The sequence below is a fragment of the Helobdella robusta genome, assembly GCF_000326865.2.
Source record: "Helobdella robusta unplaced genomic scaffold HELROscaffold_53, whole genome shotgun sequence".
Classification (NCBI taxonomy): domain Eukaryota; kingdom Metazoa; phylum Annelida; class Clitellata; order Rhynchobdellida; family Glossiphoniidae; genus Helobdella; species Helobdella robusta.
In genome coordinates this window covers 349,994-371,803 of record NW_008705278.1, presented here as the reverse complement: position 1 = coordinate 371,803, position 21,810 = coordinate 349,994, and the positions used below count along the sequence as shown (strand labels likewise).

At 32.8% G+C, this 21,810-nt stretch overlaps 2 protein-coding genes across 2 annotated transcripts; both read right to left on the bottom strand.

Moving 5' to 3' along the window:
- Positions 1-174: 174 nt before the first annotated feature.
- Positions 175-5,132, bottom strand: HELRODRAFT_179255 (hypothetical protein; the record flags this gene model as incomplete). Its single annotated transcript, XM_009028108.1, has 9 exons — positions 175-212; positions 659-821; positions 1,161-1,317; positions 1,620-1,739; positions 2,197-2,304; positions 2,587-2,792; positions 3,755-3,827; positions 4,772-4,838; positions 5,057-5,132. 9 exons carry the CDS (start codon positions 5,130-5,132, stop codon positions 175-177), a joined length of 1,008 nt encoding a protein of 335 aa, XP_009026356.1.
- A 5,741-nt stretch (positions 5,133-10,873) lies between these two features.
- On the bottom strand, positions 10,874-21,085 carry HELRODRAFT_102536 (hypothetical protein). Its single transcript, XM_009028107.1, has 14 exons — positions 20,989-21,085; positions 20,643-20,752; positions 20,297-20,400; positions 19,921-20,038; positions 19,237-19,320; positions 18,918-18,996; positions 18,361-18,596; positions 17,988-18,074; positions 17,686-17,870; positions 17,449-17,542; positions 13,171-13,271; positions 12,774-12,848; positions 12,008-12,273; positions 10,874-11,198 (listed from the first exon to the last, which is right to left on the bottom strand). The coding sequence occupies exons 1-13, from the start codon at positions 21,050-21,052 to the stop codon at positions 12,114-12,116; spliced, it is 1,497 nt and encodes a 498-aa protein (XP_009026355.1). The 5' UTR covers positions 21,053-21,085; the 3' UTR covers positions 10,874-11,198; positions 12,008-12,113.
- Positions 21,086-21,810: the final 725 nt, after the last annotated feature.

Genomic DNA, 21,810 nt, shown 5'->3' with positions numbered 1-21,810 from the left:
CAAATTGAGTCGAACAATGAAAGTTTATGTATAAGACCGTCACCATGATGGCTAATCGCTTAACAGTAAATTTTATTTCGTCGAACTAACGTATTTCGATTATTTCAAATTAAATAGTGCTTACAATAGAACTATCACCACATTTACTTAACAGCAAAAATTTTACAAAAAAAGTCATCCTACTTCAAGTTTTTTGTAGTCTCTAGTACATTCTAAGTCAGAAAAATTATCAAAACTTTCTTCCTTATATACTCCTCTTGAAACATACTCCTAAAACACTCACTTGCTCATAAATACAACTTTTTTAACATTGCACACACCCTAAAATTAACATATCTTGAAAAATACACATTCCAAAACACATGCACACACACCGAAATACAAACGCACACCCTAAACATATCTTGTAAAATAGACACTCAAAACACACACACTCTAAAACAAATACATTTTGAAAAGTACACATCCCAAAACACACTTACACTCCGGCACACTAACACAACTCAAAAACACACACGCACTTCAAAAACACACCACTTAAAACAAACACATATTGAAAAATACACACTCCAAAACGTCACACACACACACACTTCAAAACATACACACTCCATCTCGACTAACTTTCCAGCACCCAAAATTTTACGGGTTTACTAACCCGTATATGGCATTCCCTTGAACACAATTTTAGGATTGAACTTTACACACTGACCATCGAGACAGGCCTTCTGAAAGGTTCGGTCACAGCTCGTTCCGTCTAAGGGAGGTGTTAGGGTCCTGCAATCTTTCCCTATATGGCAGTACAAGGCCTCACATGTGCCCTGTATGTGATGATGAAGTTGAGGATGGTGGTGTTGGTGATTATAATGATAAAAAAGTTTGTTCATGATGGTGATGATGAGAAAGAAGTTGTGAAGTTCAACAAAATAATACTTTCCTGAACGAAATAAACTTCCCAAATATCAAAAATTTCGTTTATAATAACAAAAAGTCAGCTATAAACGAACATTGATTCTAAAAAATAATAAAAACATTTATCATTAATATTTGTTAAATTTAAGTTAAAAAGTAAACAATTAATATAAAAATTAATTAATTAAAACTAATTATTTAATTAACTAATTTGTGATGAAAACTGGCCGATTAAAAATGGCACCTACCTTTCCACAGGGATGCGAAGTGGGACCAGCGAGGTACCAGCACTGTTCGGTTTTGTTGAATATTCTCCCAAAATACTTCTCATGGAAATTTGTCTTGTTGGTGAATTTAAATTTTCTGCCTTCTGGTTCAAACACGTCTCTCGTGCAATCGAAACTTCTGTTTCGTGAAAACAGCGAATGAGAACCACTTAACAACATGGGTATTTGTTAAATTTACTACCTAGTATAGAAAGTAATGCTTTATGTAGCTATTGGCGGATCTAGACAACATTCATATAGCGTTAAAATTTGAAAATTAATCAATAAACCGATCAAACACAAAGCCAGCCAAATAATCAATCAGCCAACCTTTCAATCACCAACTAACAACCAGCCAACCGACCAGCTAACAGACAGCCAACTCACGAACAAGCAGCTTACCTGTCCTTCAAAGATCGTTTCAACTCATCGTAGAGACACTTGGTGAAAAAATCATCCCTAAATTTATCCAACTCCTTCTTTGACATACCGTTGATTTCAGACAATTTCAAACGTTTGCCATTGTTACAGGAAGATTTACCGGAGTTCTTACTTGTTAACCTTGAATTTTATACAAATCGGTCATAAATTTGTGTGTGAGCATATATTGCCAAATAACATTTCTTACGTATCGCATTAAGTACAGATCGTAAGACAATACAAACTGCAAAAACACAACCAGCCGTATAAACAACAAATTGGATTTTGTATACAAGATACAAAAAGTATTGTATGAACGATGCATATGTATAAACATGTTAACAATTTCAACCATCCAAAGTTGCATAGGCATTTTTTGACACAAAAATCATTAAATAAAATTTGTGTGTGTGTATATAGAAACAAATATATATATACAAACAAACATATATACAAACAAACATATATTAAAACAAACATATATTAAAACAAATACACAAACAAGCATATATACAAACAAGCATAATACAAAATCGCATTTATACAAGATACAAAAATGTCTTCGATACAACAGAAGAACGGTGTATAATACACAAACATGTTTGCGATTTCCACAGCCACGAGAATGGAGGTGGTGCCAAGCCCAACGTCTCGAACCAAGGCATGCTTCTGGCCCTTGTCACACATGGAAGATGGCGTTGAAGAGCTAGCCATGCCATTCATTAGCTTTTCACTTTTTAAAAGTTTTGCTCATAATTTGAAAAATTTTTTAACAGGAATTTTTACAAATATTATTTAACTGAATTGTTGAAAAGAAATTATGATTTAACCAATATATGTGTAATACAGATATACATACATGATACAGATATACATACACGATACAGATATACATACACGATACAGATATACATACATGATACAGATATACATACATGATACAGATATACATACATGACACTACAGATATACGTATCCAAGAACCAACCCTGTGAAGATGATAGCAGCATCGTAAGCAACCTCCCGCCTTTTTATTTTCGGCAACTCTCGATTTTTCAACGGGTCCTCTTCGATCAGAAGTTTTATGTCGTCCAGTTTGACCTTCAGGTACTTGAGCACTGAATTATGGAAAGTTTTATCGCAAGATAGGCTACCCTTTTCCTTCGTCAGTGCATTTACAAAGTTGTTCTTTTTCTGATATTTCAATTATTTTGTATTAAATTATCTTTATAATTTTATATTGTTTTTTCATTATTATTATTATTGTTATAACTGTTAAAATATTTATTTAACATATTCAGAAATGTATGTAATGTGAAAATTCGGATGAAAAACATGATATGAAATGAGTTGAAAGTGTAACGACATGTAATGATGTTACAAATTTAATGGAGACATTCGTGATGAATAATGAACTTCTAAAATTTTGACCATTTCTTCATTCATTCATTCATTCAATCGTTAGTTCGTTGGTTCATTCATTCATTCATTCATTCATTCATTCATTCATTCATTCATTCATTCATTCATTCATTCATTCATTCATTCATTCATTCATTCATTCATTCATTCATTCATTCATTCATTCATTCATTCATTCATTCATTCATTCATTCATTCATTCATTCATTCATTCACTCATTCATTTATTCATTCATTCATTTATAACATTACCTTCAGAGAAAACAGATCTACAACTTTCAATTTCAAATCAATCGAATCAAAGTATTGACTAGCCTGATGTATTTATGTATGTATAAATGTATGGATGGATAAATAGATGGATGGATGAATGGATGTATAGATGTTTGTATGGATAGATGGGTGAATGGATGGATGTATGAATGAGTGGGTGGGTGGATGGACGAATGGATGGATGGATGAATGGATGGATGGATGAATGGTTAGATGGATGAATGGATAGATGGATGAATAGATGAGTGGCAAAACGGATGGATGAATGGATGATTGGCAAATTGGATGGATAGATGGATGGCAGAATGGATGAGATGATGTACCGGTTAATAAAAAGATAAAATAAATAAGTCTATAAAAAAATTATTGAATGTTTGAAAAGCAATAGACAGCTTCCAATCAAGTAGAACATTCCAACCAGAAAAATTTTCAATCACATAACTTTTAAATGAAGAGGCAACCTTATAAACAACATGCCTGTAGTACAGTGCCAGCCTCCACTTTTTCATGGTTTCATTTTTGAAGGACAACCACCTGAATATTTGACGAAAATAAATTCATAACGTGATAGAATACTAAATACAAAAACAACAAAACATTTGAATTAATTAATAAATAAATAGAGAATTATTAAAATTGAAATTATTGCGAAAAATGTAAAACCAGTAAAATAATAAAATTATGAAAGGTTAGATTGACAAACAAACCATAAAAATACAAGCAAGTATAGACTAAGAAGAAACGAAAACGAAAGTAATAATAAATTCTCAAATGCACAAAACGACATACAACCATACACACACACATACATTCATACATATACATATTTAATCGAAACATACATATATATATATATATAAACATATATATACATGTAGATATGCACATATTCCTACAATACACACACATACACAAATATGAACACAACCACAAAACCACACACACACACACATACAAACACACACACTTACGATAATACGTACAAATACACACACACACACACACACACATACATAAAAAACAGAAACAAACTTATTATAAAGTTTATGATCGACAAAGACTAATAATTCAACGTTATTTCTTGCCGATTCCAACTCCTTTCGGATCTTCGGCTTGAATTTCAGTTTATTTTTTTTCGGCGTTTTTGTCGTCGTTACGGTACGTTTGGCAGCAACTGATAATGAAATAATGATGGTGAAGACGACGACGATGGTGGTGAAAGTAATGGTGATGATATGGTACCTGTGGTGCTGATAATGACGCTAAGGATGATGATGATAGCGATTGTGATGACGATGAATGAAAGTAAGTTTAAATTAACCCACAAGTGGGCAAACTTTTTGCCGTGAGGGCCGCATTTAAAACTATTTTATCAATGAAAGGCCGCATATGTACTTAAATAGCAAATTTTTTCGACCCGGGGGAGAATTTTTTAAGATTTATGGCTCTTTTTTTAGTCATAATGTCTGGTTGACAACCTTGTTTTGGCGAACAAGGTCTTGCGGGTCGCATAAAATAGCTTCGCGTGCCGTAGCTTGCCCACCCCTGAATTAAACAAATAAGAAATAACCCATTGAAAATAAATAAAAGGTTGATAGATTGAAAAAAAAGAGAAAAAATAGAAAAATGAAAAACTGAATGATTGAATGGAAGAATAGATGAAATAAATGAAAGAATGAAAGAATGAATGAACGTACGAACGAACGTACAAACGACCGAATGAATGAAGAATCTGTCAGTAAAATGAATGAAGGAAAAAAAACCTGTGGAATCATCCATCCAGTTGTAAAGGCATATGAACGCCAATAAAATGACGATAAAATAATATCCAATTTTCATTTTTCAATGTTTTAAATTATTTTTTTTAATAACTAAACATGATATTATTTTAATTGACATAAATTTAATTTAATTAACTTGACAACAAATTTTTAACTTTTAAAAAGAATTGTTTGCAAAAATTTGTTCATTTATAATACCAATCTATCTATCTATTCATTCAGTCATTCATTCATTTATTTATTTTTTTTAATTCTATTAATTCATTATTATTGGTCTGCTAAAATTCATTTCAAAACGTCAACAACTAGCAAAGTTAGGTACAAATATATATATATATATATATATATATATATATATATATATATATACATATATATATATATATATTATATATAAAACTATATAAAAATTATTATATCTATATATATCAAGGGGTGGGTTTACATGGTATATTTCAATTTTTCACGTTTATAATCAGTCGGATTGCTGGTAATCATCATCATCATCATCGTCGTCGTCATCGTCATCATGTTGATGGCTCGATGGTATCTATCGTCATCATTATCATCAATGCATTTTCATCATCACATCACTAGAGTCATCAAAATTTTATCATTATTAAAACGTCATTAACATAAACCTCACCATATAACCCTCATAATCGTCATCGGTAATAACACATGATCATCGTCATCTTCCTCATCACCACCATCATCATCGTCATCCTCTTCATCATCACCATTATCATCCTCTTCTTCCTCATCACCACCATCATCATCGTCATCCTCTTCATCAACACCATTATCATCCTCATCTTCCTCATCACCACCATCATCATCGTCATCCTCTTCATCATCACCATTATCATCCTCTTCTTCCTCATCACCACCATCATCATCGTCATCCTCTTCATCATCACCATTATCATCCTCTTCTTCCTCATCACCACCATCATCATCGTCATCCTCTTCATCATCGCCATTATCATCTTCTTTTTCATCACCCCCATCATCATCGTCGTCACCATCAAAAACTCAGAATAAATTAAGCAACTCGCATTAGCACAAACGATCGCGATGTTGATTTATCTGAGTTAGCGAGGAAACGCGAGGCTGATATTTCTAATAAAAGAACTTGCTCAAAAAAAAACTATAATCATCCTCACCCTCATCACATAATCATCATCAACATATTATTATTATTTTTATTATTGTTGTTATTATTATTATTACTGTTATCAAAATGGTCAGTTTGTTAGAGATATTGATTAGCACTGGTTTTCCTCTCAATAAAATGGTTATTAAGATGTAAATTCATGGAGTCCAAATGTATTTGCGAGGATCTTCAGAACAAAGCACATGTAGAGACATTTTTGATAGTCTACCTTCAAACCATTTTGAGAAAACCAGTTGGTAAGAAGTTTTAAATTAGTGTTTATGAGATTGGTATCTTGAGTTAGGGACTTTGATGCAAAAAAGAGACTAGCATCATCAGCGTAAAGGATGAGTTTAAATATAGAATTAACATAAGTCTGGTCGTCTATGAATAATATAAACAACTTATGTATTCAGATCTTGAGCAACTCATAATCTAAAAGATGCGCTACCATCAATGACTTCGGATTTGTGGTCGTCAGGTTTATCGTTAACAGGAATATTTTTCTTCTTGATAAGGTGCTAGGAAATGAAATTGGTTCCAGAAGTCTTCAGATGATTGACGATAGTTTCAGTTTTGCGGGAGTTAAGGTTGCCAATATAGAGAATGGATTTTTTTAAACGGAGGATCAACTGCTTTAAATCCAAGTCCGAATTGGATCTGCCGGATCATAATATCGATAGAGCAGTTTTTAGAGTATTAGCGTATCCACAGCTATTGTTCCTAATATTGGAACTTTGACGTATGACGAATCGGTTTGTTTTCTTTTTTTGTTTCTATTAAATACTGTAGTAAAACCATAGTTATCAGACTGTGAACCGTCCGATCTGTCAGAAACTTCGGAGTAATTCATGTTGATTTCATTAGAAGTATTGAAGTTGTCATCGGCTGTCTGTATGTAAATTATTGTCATTACTCCAATCAGAACGTTCATGAGCCGATAACAATGAACATAAATACCGAATGAAGAAGAAATCTGTTGAGTTACATTCAACACTGGTACCAATAACATGTGACTTGTGTACGTACATATTTCAATTGAGTTGCACCTGGTTGTGATACAGCAGTTTTTAGAGTATTAGCGTATCCACATCCAGCTATTGTTCTTGATGTTATTTTTCTTGCTTGTAAATAAATGTTGTTGACATAATAATGAGCATATTATCTTTTAATAAATTTTCGACTTTATTAAATCTGATTATCGTATTAAACGAATCATATTGACAGCTGTTATTTTGAACATGTTCAATGTTAAATATCACAAACATTAGCAATAAATTTGCACTTTTTTCCGAAAAAACTATTTGAGGCATTTCTTGTTAGACTTATGCTTGGAGTTACCTTTGAAGAAAATTTGACATTACCATTTTTAAGCTGTTCCAGTTCTCAAAGTAAGATTTTATTAACATTATTTATCTCGTTAGTAGAATAAAAATCAAAAATATTGTTTTTAAACTATTCATCTTTAAATTTATCAAAAATTTTACCATAAAACCAAATTAACTTGTTAACGACAATTCTGCGTTCGTCCGCCACTACATTCATTACCTTACATTACATTACTACGTCAAAATTAACCAAAAAAAACTTATTTAGGGGTAGAGGCTTGAGTAGGGTGACCTTGGTGTTATCTATATTTCAATTTATACCATCATGGCCCACCCAACTGAGACTCAAACTCAAATTACACTATAGATCTAATACACACTACATTAAATATAAACTAATACCCATTCAAACAACTAGAACTATAACACATTATTACTGTTAATGACACGGTACCCCACAGTAACACGCACGCAAACAAACACAGACAAAGAAATATATATATATATACAACTTCTTATTAGGCGCAGCGCAATCATCATCCCCATCATCGTCACAATCACAAACGGAATTATTACTAGAGTACTTCTAAACCAAATTTTACACGTGACAGTTCCACCATTTTTGGGATCTGTCGTATTCAATTCAGATTTTTCCGGCGACGCAATTTCTTGGTTATTGGACATTTTTATTCTTTATTTATCTTATTGTGAAGTGAAAAATTAATAATTGTCGATTTTTAAAGCAAAAATTAGCAAAGGTGCCAAGAGGGCAATTCGATGAACAAATGATGTGCTTCAAAATGTTCTCACTTATAAAGGTACTGCAAAGTACAAATCTGTCTTTGCTTCTAACCGGTTGTAAAAAATAACAGCCTCTTAATTAATCGGCCAAAGACAAATTTTAAGGGATGTTAAACTTTATAAGACCAAAGTCAAAATTTTTATATCAGATGAAATATGAGACAATTTTTACATCCATAGAATCAATATTTCGTTTAACTTAACAAATTTTAGCATAAGCTATATGGAACAACATCTTTACTAAAGTGAATGATTACATGTTTTTAATAATTGATGTTTTATAAATAATTCGTATGTAACGAGCAGTCACTGTGCTGAAGTTGCTGGAACCCAATGACATAAAAATTAAACTGTGCATAGAACAAATTTACCTCAACATCATCGCATCCTTTGTTTCACATTTATTATTATGTAACTTTCTAAATAAAATTGATTGGGCGAAAAAAAGGCGACAAACGAAATTTAAATAAAAACATTTAAAAATTTGTAAGTCATGAGCGGACTGTCAGGGTCGGTCATTTGGTATGACTCTCCAAGTTTATGAAACCAGAATAAAAAAAAAGAGACCTTCCAAGTAATAACGTTAAAATGTTATGTAATAAAATAAAACGTTAATAAGCCATAAGTACAGGCCATCTGGTAATCGTGTGAAATTTCATTTTGATTTATCTTATGCCGTTTTATTGATCTTGAGCTAAAATTGACGTACAACATTTAGTATCAACATTCAATAACTTCAACTTATCTTCACGAAATCATTCTTAATTATTTATTCCTTTTACTAATCATAATATAGACACTGAATACGTTTTTATTAGTAACTACAATATACAAATCTTCATTCAATGGTATTGTTAATGATTGAACTTTATCAATCGAAATTTTAAATCAGGAAAAAAAAAGAACACAAAGTGAATATAAAAGAACAGTTAGTGAACAAAAATCAATAATAAAATAATTACATTTACGAACGTAGGAATTAAATACAAAATTGTTTGTATCCACATACACATATAAATCACATATGTACAGATAACCTAATGCATACACATTAAATATTTCTTATATATATACATACATCATATATAAATACGTACATTAATCTATATACACATACATTCTTAACTCCGGTGTATCGGCTGTTCACGATGCTCTCTCTCAATATTGTCATCAAACGAGCATCTAAAATTCAATGGGAATCTTAAATGCAAAAACATACATACAATACACATGTATACTTTATATATATATACATATATGATGGTAAATTTATATATATATATATATATATATACATTCATATGCGTGGGTGTTTGTATAGATATATTTTAAATATTTATTTATATATAATGATAAGAAGAAATAGACAGTCATTAAAATATGAAACAATGTACGAAATCGTCCATGAATGAATGAATGAATGAATGGATGAATGAATGGGGTAGATGAATGAATGAATAATTGATAAAAGAATGAACAAACGAATAAATGAATGAGTTAATCCACGTAAAAAATGACTCGGAGAAACACAGCACATGAACTTTAAGAGATACATACAGCAAACATTCTGCAGACAAACCATACAAGAAATGATATGAAATTTAAATTTATTTATTATTACTGTATAATATAAATTTTCATTCATATTATAATAATAACTATATAATATTAACCAAAATTACACTTTTTATTTTTTAGTAAATAACTCAAACAGCAGTACAGAGATAATTTACCAATAATAAAAATCCAACAATTTGGCTCAGAATATAGCAACATGAATATTAACACTTAACGAGACAAATGGCAATAATAGCGTTATATATAATTTTAACATTATAGTTATTACATAATAATAATATCAGCTCAAAATTTTGTCAATAAAATTTATCCTGTCAGATTAATAATCAGATTACATATCCTTTTAAACAATCTTCTATACTACTCACAATTGATAACAGTATTAAAGACAGAATGTATTACTAATTATAGTAAATAATAATAATAATAATAATAAACAGAATCAAAATGCAAAACAAAGTAATTTTTAATTCATTCATTCACTCATTCATAAAATAAATAAGACTTAGTTTAAGTGAACGTTACTGCAGACATACACAACGAAACAATAAAAACCATTCCCAGCAATAATTATAATATAATAATAATAGAGCAATGGTTGAAAGCCTAGCATATGCAATACGTCTATTTGAAAGAGAGAGAGTGAGAGAGAGAAAGAGGGAGAATGACCTTTAACCTTTCAGTTAACCTATATTATCATCATCATCATCCTTTATAACATAACAATAATAATAGCAATAATAACAAATAACTCAAACGATATATACAAATAGATGCGTGCGATATTACATTACAACCAATTGGCCATCGTACGAAGTGAGAATAATATAATAATAATAATAATGAACATAATAGTAATTAACATAATAACAATAGTAATAATAATATTTTACGAAGTGAACTCTCAGAAAATTATTTCATAGCAATATTATTATTACATTGAAATATTTTTTTTAATACAACGGCAACGAGGGTTACAATCTGGCAACTGTTTTTTAATGTACGGCTGAATTGAACTGTCAAAAAAAAATGAAACATAACATGATCACCAGTGTATAGAAGTACAATAAATAATAGGATTATCAAAAATAATAATAATCATTATTATAACTATTATTCTATTAATCTATTATAGCAATATCAAAAATTAACAACATACTGATAGAAAAACAACATTCCAATCATTCAGTCACACGCAACAACATCATCATCATCATCGTCGTCATCATTATCACTATTCAGCACTATTACTACTACTACTACTACTACTACCACCACTACTACCTCCGCCAGCGTTATTATTATCAGTATCATTACAAAATGAGTAAGAACAAAAACTATTTGCTGATAAGAATAAAGAGTTACATACGTATGAAAGAATAAGATGCTGATATATATATACAATATATATATATATATATATATATATATATATATATATATATATGTATATATATTATTATTACTATTAGTATATATATTATTATACACATACAAACACACACGTATATATGTATATATATAAATCATACTCTTGATCATGTCTATACAAATGTTTATATTGTAAGTGTCCTCACCAACAGTTTTTATTATCATCTTTACTGATTTAATTAGCATTAATAACGTAATATAATACAATAATAATCATTACATTTTTTATTACTACTAGTAGTAATAATAATAAACCGGTGTAAGCAGGCCATGGTTACTGGACAATGTGTAATCAATGAGATAGGCTGTCGTAGCGTGCCTGAAAACTCGCTCACTGGCTTCTTCGCCAGCCGGTAGCCTACTTTACTATCACTACTACTCACTTCTACTACTAACACTAGTAGTAGTGGTGGTAGTAACTAGAAGTAGTAATAGCAGAAGTAGTAAAAGTGGCATTGTTCTTATTATAACTGTTGGATTTCCTGACATTCAACAGTAAAATTTTGTTTCGTTTTAAATCATCCATTCATTTTATACCTTAACTACATTATTATTATTATTGTTATTGATGTTATTATGTATTAATAGGGTTTTATCGTATACTTGATTATTTTTTTATTAGTATTTTATTGGGATTTTTATTTGTATATATATATATATTGAATATTGTATTATTCTGTTTGTTTTATGATATTTGATTGAATAAAAGAAGTGTTCCCATTATTATTATTATTATTATTATTATTTAGTTGGTAGGCCCATTATTATTATTATTATTATTTAGTTGGTAGGCGTACAAGAGTTCCCTCATGTTGTCGTTATTGACGCTCCACTTGTTGGCACCGGCGTCGTTCTGGAGAAATATGACCAGGGTCCCGTGCAGTGATCGCACGTTCAGGTCTTTCCTGATTGGTCGGTCGGTAGGTTGGTTTGTTTGGTTAATTATGATTGGTCGGTTGAGTAAATGGAAAACGTGATTGGTTGGTCGGTTGTGTAGATTGGAGCGCGTGATTGGCTGGTAGAGTGAGAAAGAAATGTAATTGGCTGGTTGAGTGGGAAATGTTATTGACTGGTTGGTTAAATGGGTATGATGTGTAAAATTGATTGATTAATCAAACGATTGTAATAGGTGAGTGAAGCATATGATTGATGGCTGATTTTGTTTTTGGTTGAGTAGAGTACTGATTAATTGATTGATTGGTTGGCTTTTGAGTGGGGTGTGTACTTTATTGGTTGGTTGGTTAAAATAACTGAGTTTGGTTTCTTGGTTGGTTGATTGATATGATGAATAATCAAATTAATGAGTATAAGCTGTTAGATTATTGTCGTCCTAATAACGACCATCATCACTATCATCATCACTATCACCATCACCATCATCACCCCAGCAGCCCACCACACATACCTCTGGCAGATGTGCTGGAATCCATGCCTGTACTCGTGCTCCATGGCCGGTATGGTCATCTGCTGTCTCTTGTATCTGGGTGAGGTCAAGGTGAAGGTCATAAGGTTGAAGACAAATCACGACCAAGAAACAGGTAAAGATCAGGGTGATGATTGAAATAATAATAGAAAATTATAGTGACGTCGATTACATTGGTAGCGGTAATAATAACAGTTACGATGATTGAGAAGTTGGATGGAAAAATATGACATAATAGGTGGAAAATCGTTTTTCATTCAACAAATTCTCATTTTTTCGATTATTCATTCATCCATTCACTCGTCCAATCATTCGTTCATTCATTCACCTATTCGTTTTTTCCCACTTTATTTATTCATTCATTCATTCCTTCACTTACCTGCTCGACTCCAGCTTAATGAGCGCCTCCGTGGGAGGATCTTTCCAATCAGGTAGGAAGATGATGAATGACAGTGGAAGTGGTGTTTCAGACAGCAGGCTCTATACGTTTGTATGTTTTGTTGTATGTTTGTATATTTTGTTGTATGTTTGTATGTTTTGTTGTATGTTTTGTTGTATGTTTGTATATTTTGTTGTATGTTTGTATGTTTTGTTGTTTGTATGTTAAAACCCAAGAATGATGAATGACACTGAACAGTCAAACATCAAGTAACAAATATGTATGCATGTTTGTATATATGCCAGTTGGTATGTATGTTACTATGTAATGTGTGTGGGCATGTTTGTTTGAACGCTCGTAGATTTATATGTATGACCACTCTGTATATATATGTTTGTAAATTACTATGTTAGCATATTTTCTGTCTGTCTGCATGTAAGTATGCATATGTGTAAGTAAGTATGTATGTATGTATGTATGTATGTATGCTAAAACCAAAACATGATGAGTGACACTGAAGAATCAAACATCAAGTAACAAATGGACTCTCTTGTTGAATGTACGTATGTATGTATGTATGTATGTATGTATGTGTGTATGTATGTATGTATGTATGTTAAAACCAAATCGTTGACGAATGACACCAAAAGCCAAGCGTCTGACTAAATTTGATTTTATTTGCTGTAACGTCACTCAACCACGTCGGCATTCAACTGGACATTTTCCAACACACAGACGCGCAAAAACCGCTGCTGTATGTATGTATGTATGTATGTATATTTTTCAACATGGCGAGGTCGCTTGTAAACAATGAAGTTTTATATTTTCTTGAAAATAATTGGAGTTTAAGTGAAAATGGCTCGTTTGTAAATAATATTGTTGAATTTTACAGTTTTGAGGATATTGACAATGCTATTAAAGCTCTGAAAAACGAATTAGTTAATTTGAAAATAGAAAAAATTGAAAAGTTTCAGTCTCGCGGGAATAGGAAAATAAAGAGATATTGTTTGAATGTATTTTCATAATGAAATATTTAAAGGAGAATAAATATTGGGAAAAGTGTTCTATATTTGTGAGTTCTAACTTAAATAAAGTTCCAAAGGTCGAAAGTTTGTTAACGATAAACTTTTAAATAATTAAACGTGAACTAATTGAAATGTTGCTGTTTCAATAATAAAAAACAATGTTGTTGAAATAAATAAATTTATAGAATCTACTGAAAATAACAACATCAATACCGTTAAGTTTGAAAAACTTGTTGATACTGTTGAAAATAAATTAGACGTTAATAATGCTGAAATTAATAAAAATTTAGAAATTAATACCACTGAAGAACTAGTCAATAAACCACTATGGTCGGATGCATATGACAGTCCAATTGGCGATGATGTTCAGCCATTCTTGCTTGTTAATAAACGAAAGAAATCTCAACAGCTCAGCAACAACACAAAAGCAGACAACAAACGAAGAGTATCAACAAACAAGGTAGCTGACTCTAAGACAGTTGAGAAAAAACCAGTTAGAATTATTGGACAAAAAATTCTAGATAACGGTAAATTAAAGGCAGACAAAGAGTTAATTAAAAAATTTGTTTTCTGTCTAAGCAACATTAGCAAATGCCACAGAAATGATGTCGAAGAATATCTGACTACTAACGGAATTAGAGTTTTATCATGCTATCCAGTCGTTAAACAGTTTAAGAAAAAATCGACACCATCTGAAAATAGTTTTGATAACAACAGTCAACTATTCTGATGATAAAACTAAAGATGATATAGAGTCCTCTATGTTCAGAGTTTGCATTGATAGAAATGACGTTAAAAAAATAAAGGACCCAGCGATATTGCCGCAACACATTATAGTGCGCGAGTGGCAATTTAATAAAAAAGCTGAAGTTACTGTTGAAAAAACAAAGAAAGATGGATAAGCTAAATATCCTAGATGATGATGAAACTGATAACTACAATGAAATTCAAAATAAATTTAAATTAATGTGTAATTTTCATTCATGTATAAACAATTTTAAATCAACGTATGCAAATTATAGTAAAAATAATAAAATTAACAGTGGTATAAATTTTAATTTGATTCATCTAAATATAAGAAGTCTCATCAATAAATTGTCAGAATTAGAAGATTTTATTGATCAATTGGATGTTTTTTTTGATGTTATTGCTATATCAGAAACTTGGCTGCGTAGTGAAAACCATAATTTAGTAAACTTAAGAGGATATAATTTTTTTTTGCAAAAATCGATAACATAAATTGGGAGGGGGTGTCGGCTGCTATGTGTCAGATAGGTTAAACTGCAAGGTTCGTGATGAAATCAATAAAAAACTTCCGCTGTTATTCGATCAACAAGTTATCTTTCTCAGCATATCGTATAAGAAAATTAAATGAACATTTACTGTCATCAGATTGGAGCCAAGTTTTTGGGTGTATAAAAGTTGATATGGCTTTTGAAAGATTTATCAAAATTTTTCAGTCCTGTTTCTATGATGCGTGTTTAATACAATCACTGAAGAAAAAAAAACTTTTGATGAAACAAAAACCATGGATATCAAAAGATATTAAAAAAATGATCAACAAAAAAAAATATTTATACAAAATGTTTCTGAAAAATCCTGTTCAGGAAAAATATGAAAAATTCAAAAGCTTCAGTCAATTTTGTACAAAGTTGATAACGAAATCAAAACGTCAATATTATTTTCAACAAATTGAGCAAAATAAAAAAGACATTAGAAAAATATGGTCAATTATAAAAGAAGTTTAAAATATTTCTAGTAGACACGGTTCTAATATTCAATAAACTTCAAACGACCAACTAATAGAAGATCCAGAAAATTTTCTAAATGAACATTTCGTAAACATAGCACCAAATTTGATAAAATCCTTTAACGTTGATAATAATTGGAAATTATATCTTCGCAACAGGGTTTCGAATTCATTTTTTTGTGTTTATGTACCGGCAGATGAAATTATATCTACGACTAAATTGTTGATTCCAAAATCTTCCAGTGGCTGGGATGACATTCCAACAAAAGTCGTTATAGAAACAATCAACTCAACAGCAACTATTCTTGAACACATCATCAATTTTTCCATTATGGAAGGTGTGTTTCCGCAATGCTTAAAAATTTCAAAAATTATACCAATAGAAAAAGAAACTGGAAACAATGATGCATCAAATTTTCGACCCATCTCACTCTTGTCAACTTTCTCTAAAATAATAGAAAAAATAATGTATAAAAGAATCACATCTTATTTACAAAAAAATAACATTCTTTCCAGTCATCAGTTTGGTTTTCGTGAAAAATACTCGACAGAACTGGCTATTATAGAACTAATAAGAAAAATCGGAATACTCACGGAAAAAAAACATTTTGTTGTTGGAACTTGTCTTGATCTTTCCAAAGCTTTCGATTGCATTGATCACGCATATTTATTAGGCAAGTTAGAACACTATGGCATGAGGGGTGTGATTTTGAAATGGTTCCAAAGCTACTTGTCAGAAAGGAAACAGTTTGTTTGCTGGAAAAACAATTATTCGTCATTACGGCCAAATGGAGTTGGTGTCCCTCAAGGAAGTATTTTGGGACCACTTTTATTTATTTTGTTCATCAACGACCTTCCAAATGCAACAGACTATTTCGACTATGTTTGTTTCGCTGATGATACTAACATTTTTAGTAGCGGAAAAAACATCAACGAAACAATTGAAAAAACGAACGATAACGTAAAACACGTTGTTTCTTGGTTCAACAGCAACAGGTTAACCATTAACAACTCAAAAACTCAAATGACTGTATTCGGACCAATACAATATTTAAATTATAAAGAGCTGTTTAAAATCGAAATTAATAATCTTGAAATTACTGAAAGTAAAACACATAAAGGTCAAAGAGTATGAAACTATATTATGAAAAATGGTTTTTGTAATGAAAATATGCACAAGAACTTCAAAAATAGGTTAAAAACGTTTTTATTGAAAACACACATAAATGTATGTGTTGGTTTTTAATTGTGAATTATTCAAGGACCATTACATTCAAAGGTGTATAATTTATATAGAAAACTAGAAACATAATTTGTATTTTCTGTTATGGTGGCCATGCTCGATGAATTCCAATAAGAATTCTATCATGGTCAGCCCGCTTCTTATCATTAAATTCTTTTTTAATTTTATGGAGCAAATAAAATTTCGTTTCGTTTCGTTTCGTACGTGTACATCTTTGTTTGTATACTTGTTCGTGAGTTAATAAAATGAACAGTGGTCACCTCAAAATGGTCAACCATGGCTTCCATGAGTTCCTCATTGAATGGTGGGTTGGCTTCGAACGAACCAGAGATAGGATAGAAGTCCAATATGGAGCTGTGGTGGTCATCATAAGATGATGTTGAGACGGGAATGGAACGTTGTGAATCAACTCATCATTTATTCACCCAATCACTCATTCATTCAATCACTCATTCATCTAATCATTCATTCATTCATTGGCTCATCGATTAACTCACCCTCTAGAGCCAAAATATCCATCCGTGTCAGGGAAAGCCGAGCAAAATTGTTTGAAGTAGCAGTTGAGAGGCGAGGCAAAACATTCGAACGTTACACCAAACGATCGGTTCAGGCATTGGAAAACGGAGACGGGCAGAGCTCCCTGGAGGCCGAAGCCTTCGTTCTCTTTTGTCCCAAAGAAGGTCTGATGTTGTGTGGATGTGTGTGAGTGATGTGGTTTGTAATGTGATATATAATATCATATACATCATATCATATAAAATAACAACACACACATGCACACACGCACACGAACGCATACATTATATCTTTTAAGGAGACACCAAGTTCTATGTAGGAAGTGCTCCATTTTTGGGTCATCTCTGCAATTCAACATGTACAACTGTTCCTAGGAAGATGAATGAATGAATGAATGAACGAGTAAATGGAGTGAAAAAACCAAAAATACCTAGGTGAATGAATGAATAAAAGAGCGAAATGTGGATTGATAGATGGATGGACGAATGAGTGGACAAACATATTGAAAGATAGGATGAAATTACAAATGGAGAAAGAAAATGTCACTCCTCGTTAAATTATCACCACTTCTCCATTCATTCTTCATCATTTCCTCCCATCATCATCATCTCACCCATCCCCTCCCATCAACTACACATTTCACTCATTTCACTCACTAGTTTTCTGAAGTGCATGCTGTTTATCTTCATGACGTCATTATTTGCGACACCTGCCGCTGCTAACTTTAGTCTAAGAGTCACAACTTCACCACTGTCGTGGTGTTCGACGGTGACGTTGGGGGAAAGGGGCGTGGAAAGGGCAATGGGGGAGCACGGGTAACGATGATGATGATGAGTAAGTGAGTGAGGTAGCAATAATGATGATGATGACGTTGGTCCCGGCAATGTTTTCACTGTTGGATTGGGCATTTATATGAAGTTTTATCATTACCTAACTTGAAATTGTTATCCCATCAAAGTTAAGTTTCCACTCAAACATTCGTCATCTTCATCATTCTGATTGTATGATCACATCAACTCACCCATAAGCGTTCTAATCATCATCGCCCTTAATCCACATAGTCACTCATTTATCTCATCATCATTTTTATCATCATTATTGTTACTCTCATTCCCACCACCACACAATCACTTTCTCATTATCATCCTCAACAGCAGCAAGACATCATCACTCTTATCATCATCGCCACTCTTCTCACCACTCACTCACTCACCGTCAACTCCGGCAGCAGATAAGACAGAGAGATGTTTGTCGTAAATTTTTTTGACATACACGCAAGAGAGTGAGTAAACCTGACGATGATGATGACGACGATCATGATAGTGACTATGACGCTCATAGTAACTACGGTGATGAAGTGGGTGATTATAATGGTTATGTATGATCTAGACTAGACAACAGCCATGTCTTCAAAAAAGTCACCATTAAAAAACATTACCATTATGAGACTACACCATTGGGAATAGATAAAATTAATCACCATAAGATCTACATAAAACCACATCAATCATGACTAGATAACATGACCACACCTTGAGACAGATGCCTTCGACTGACGATTTGGCGGCTTCGATGACGTGTGGCTGACACTCGCGCTTCAGATGTGCTAGTCTGTCCTGATCGACGGTAACGATGATGTTGATAATCACCAGACATTATCACGTAACCGTACCATGTTAAGATATTGCCAAGAAACCACCATAATCATCGTATGATCAAACAATCATCGTATGATCATTCCAGCAAGCCATTACAACGGTACATAAACCATCATCTTATCAGTTTATCACCTAATTGCTCGCATCTTACTCACATCACCACATCGAAAGATAATCACATTGTAGTAACAGGGCGCCAATTTTTCAACATACAACGTCATCATCATCACACGACATCATCATCATTACACGACATCATCATCATCACACGACATCACCATACAGCAACACCACCATCACCATATAACATCATCATACAACAAATAGTTACCAGGTATTATCATTATCACCAGTCGACATCATCATCCTCATCGCCATCATCATCCTCATCATCATCCCATGCCATTAATATGCCAGGAACGATGACGACGATGATAACAACGATGGTGATAGGTGATTACGATGGTTATAATTTTAGCGACGGTTATGATTTTAACGAGACAAAACACGACCGCATAACCACATGATCGCCACGTAATCACCACCGCGATTAACCACCATGTAATCGTCATATGTTGCGTTCCCACGCTTCTGCATGAAACTGAACGTATCGTCGGCGTGCCAGGCCACCGTCTTCCGATTTTCGACATTGCAGCCGCGTTTCATCACCAGCGATCTGATTGAGTGAGTGAGGGAGTGCGTGAGTGAGTGAGTAAAAGATTACTGAGTAATCTGAGTGAGTGAATGATTGAAAGATTACTGAGTGACTTGATTAAGTGAGTGAGTGAAAGAATGATTAATGAGTGAGTGAGTGAATGAGCGAGTGAGTGAATAAAAGATTATTAAGAGTGTACGTGACTAACTGAATAATATCATAATTACATCATCACCACCATCATCATAGAATCACATCTCGACAATAATGACGACAAACTTGGCTGCTTCTGCATATTTGGACAGCATCCTCCTGGCATCTTCGCACCTCCTCGGCCGGGACAAACGAATGGGCACGTCGTTTATCACCTCCCTGAACATCGACTGATGATGACCAGGATGAGGATGATGATGAGGATGGTGGCGAAAATACTACTACTACTACTGCTGCTGCTTTTACTGCTACTTTTTCTACCACTACTGTTACTACTACTACTGTTACTACTACTACTACTTTTACAACAACTACTACTTCTACAACAACAACTATAAACAATAATAATAACATTATTGAAAGAAAATAATAAAAAATAAAAGACTGGATAATCAGATAGAATAAAACGAACACTAGACAATGGCACAGAACATTGGCTGGGCAGCAGTGGGTCAATGCCCTTGTCCACTGTGGCTCGTTCAAGCAGCCATCTGTTGAACGACTCCATCGGTGCATCTATCCCTAATGATGATGATGGTGGTGGTTTGATGATGGTTGTTATGGTGATGTGGTGATGGTAGTTATAATAATGATAATTAATAAGATTAATAATGTTTATGAGATTAAAATTATCCATCTGAATGACCAACACACCAGCCAACTAACCAGCCAATCATATTATTGACCAACTAGCTAACCAGCCAGCCAGCCAATCAATCAATTAACAAACCAACCAATTAATCAATCACTCAGCCTACCTTCTCGATGTGAGCACAGATCCTGATAATTCTGTCTCAACTTGGCAACCATCAACCCCCTCATGACCTCAACCTCGGCATGAGGGTGCAGGTAGCGGGGTGATCTTGCATTGGCTGTGCCAGGCTAGCTCCCGATTGGAGGGAAAAATCCCAGAATGGACTGCTGATTGGTTAGATCAGTTGTCAATTAGTGGTTGATTTAAAATTTTAACTGGCCGGTTTGGTTTGTTGGATAGCTGATTTTATATTGCTTAGTCATCAGCCAGTAGTCCAATTTTATAAACATCTACAATCGGCCAGCTAAGAAACAAATAAAGGATGCAAACTCCCCACCAGACAAAACAAACCCAGAATATGCAATGACTTTTTTCACCATACTCTGTTGTTGTTGTTGCTGTTGTTGTTGCAGAAACGTCGACGTAGTAGACTGACCTGTAGATAAATCTAGGCTGTAATGTCTCTGCTGCAGAGGTTGATGTTGAAGTTGCTGCTGCTGTTGCGAATCCACACTTAGACTATGCTGTAGTAGTTGTGGTGGTTGCTGCTGGTGCTGTAGTTGCTGTAGCTGCTGCTGATGATGTTGCTGATGATGATGAGGTGTTGATATGCCAAGAGGATCTGTGTATGGATCAACCTGAAATTGAAAATATCATCATTACTATAGTTATCAACATCATCAACATCTCCATTATCATCTAAACGTTATCACCATTCCCAAATTCATTCATTCATTCTCAAGAACCTTATTATCATATTTATCCTATAAGCATCAACAAGCTAACTTGAAGCCATCACAATCTTTGTCATCATCCAAAATGTCAT

Excerpts from the sequence above, each read along its gene's own strand:
- HELRODRAFT_102536 (XM_009028107.1), bottom strand. The coding sequence starts at position 21,052 with ATGAGGGGGTTGATGGTTGCCAAGTTGAGACAGAATTATCAGGATCTG. Across the intron at positions 17,871-17,987 it reads GTCTCCTTAAAAGATATAAT|ACCTTCTTTGGGACAAAAGA; the intron begins GTATGCGTTCGT and ends ACACAACATCAG. Across the intron at positions 13,272-17,448 it reads CCATGGTTGACCATTTTGAG|AGCCTGCTGTCTGAAACACC; the intron begins GTGACCACTGTT and ends ACAAACGTATAG.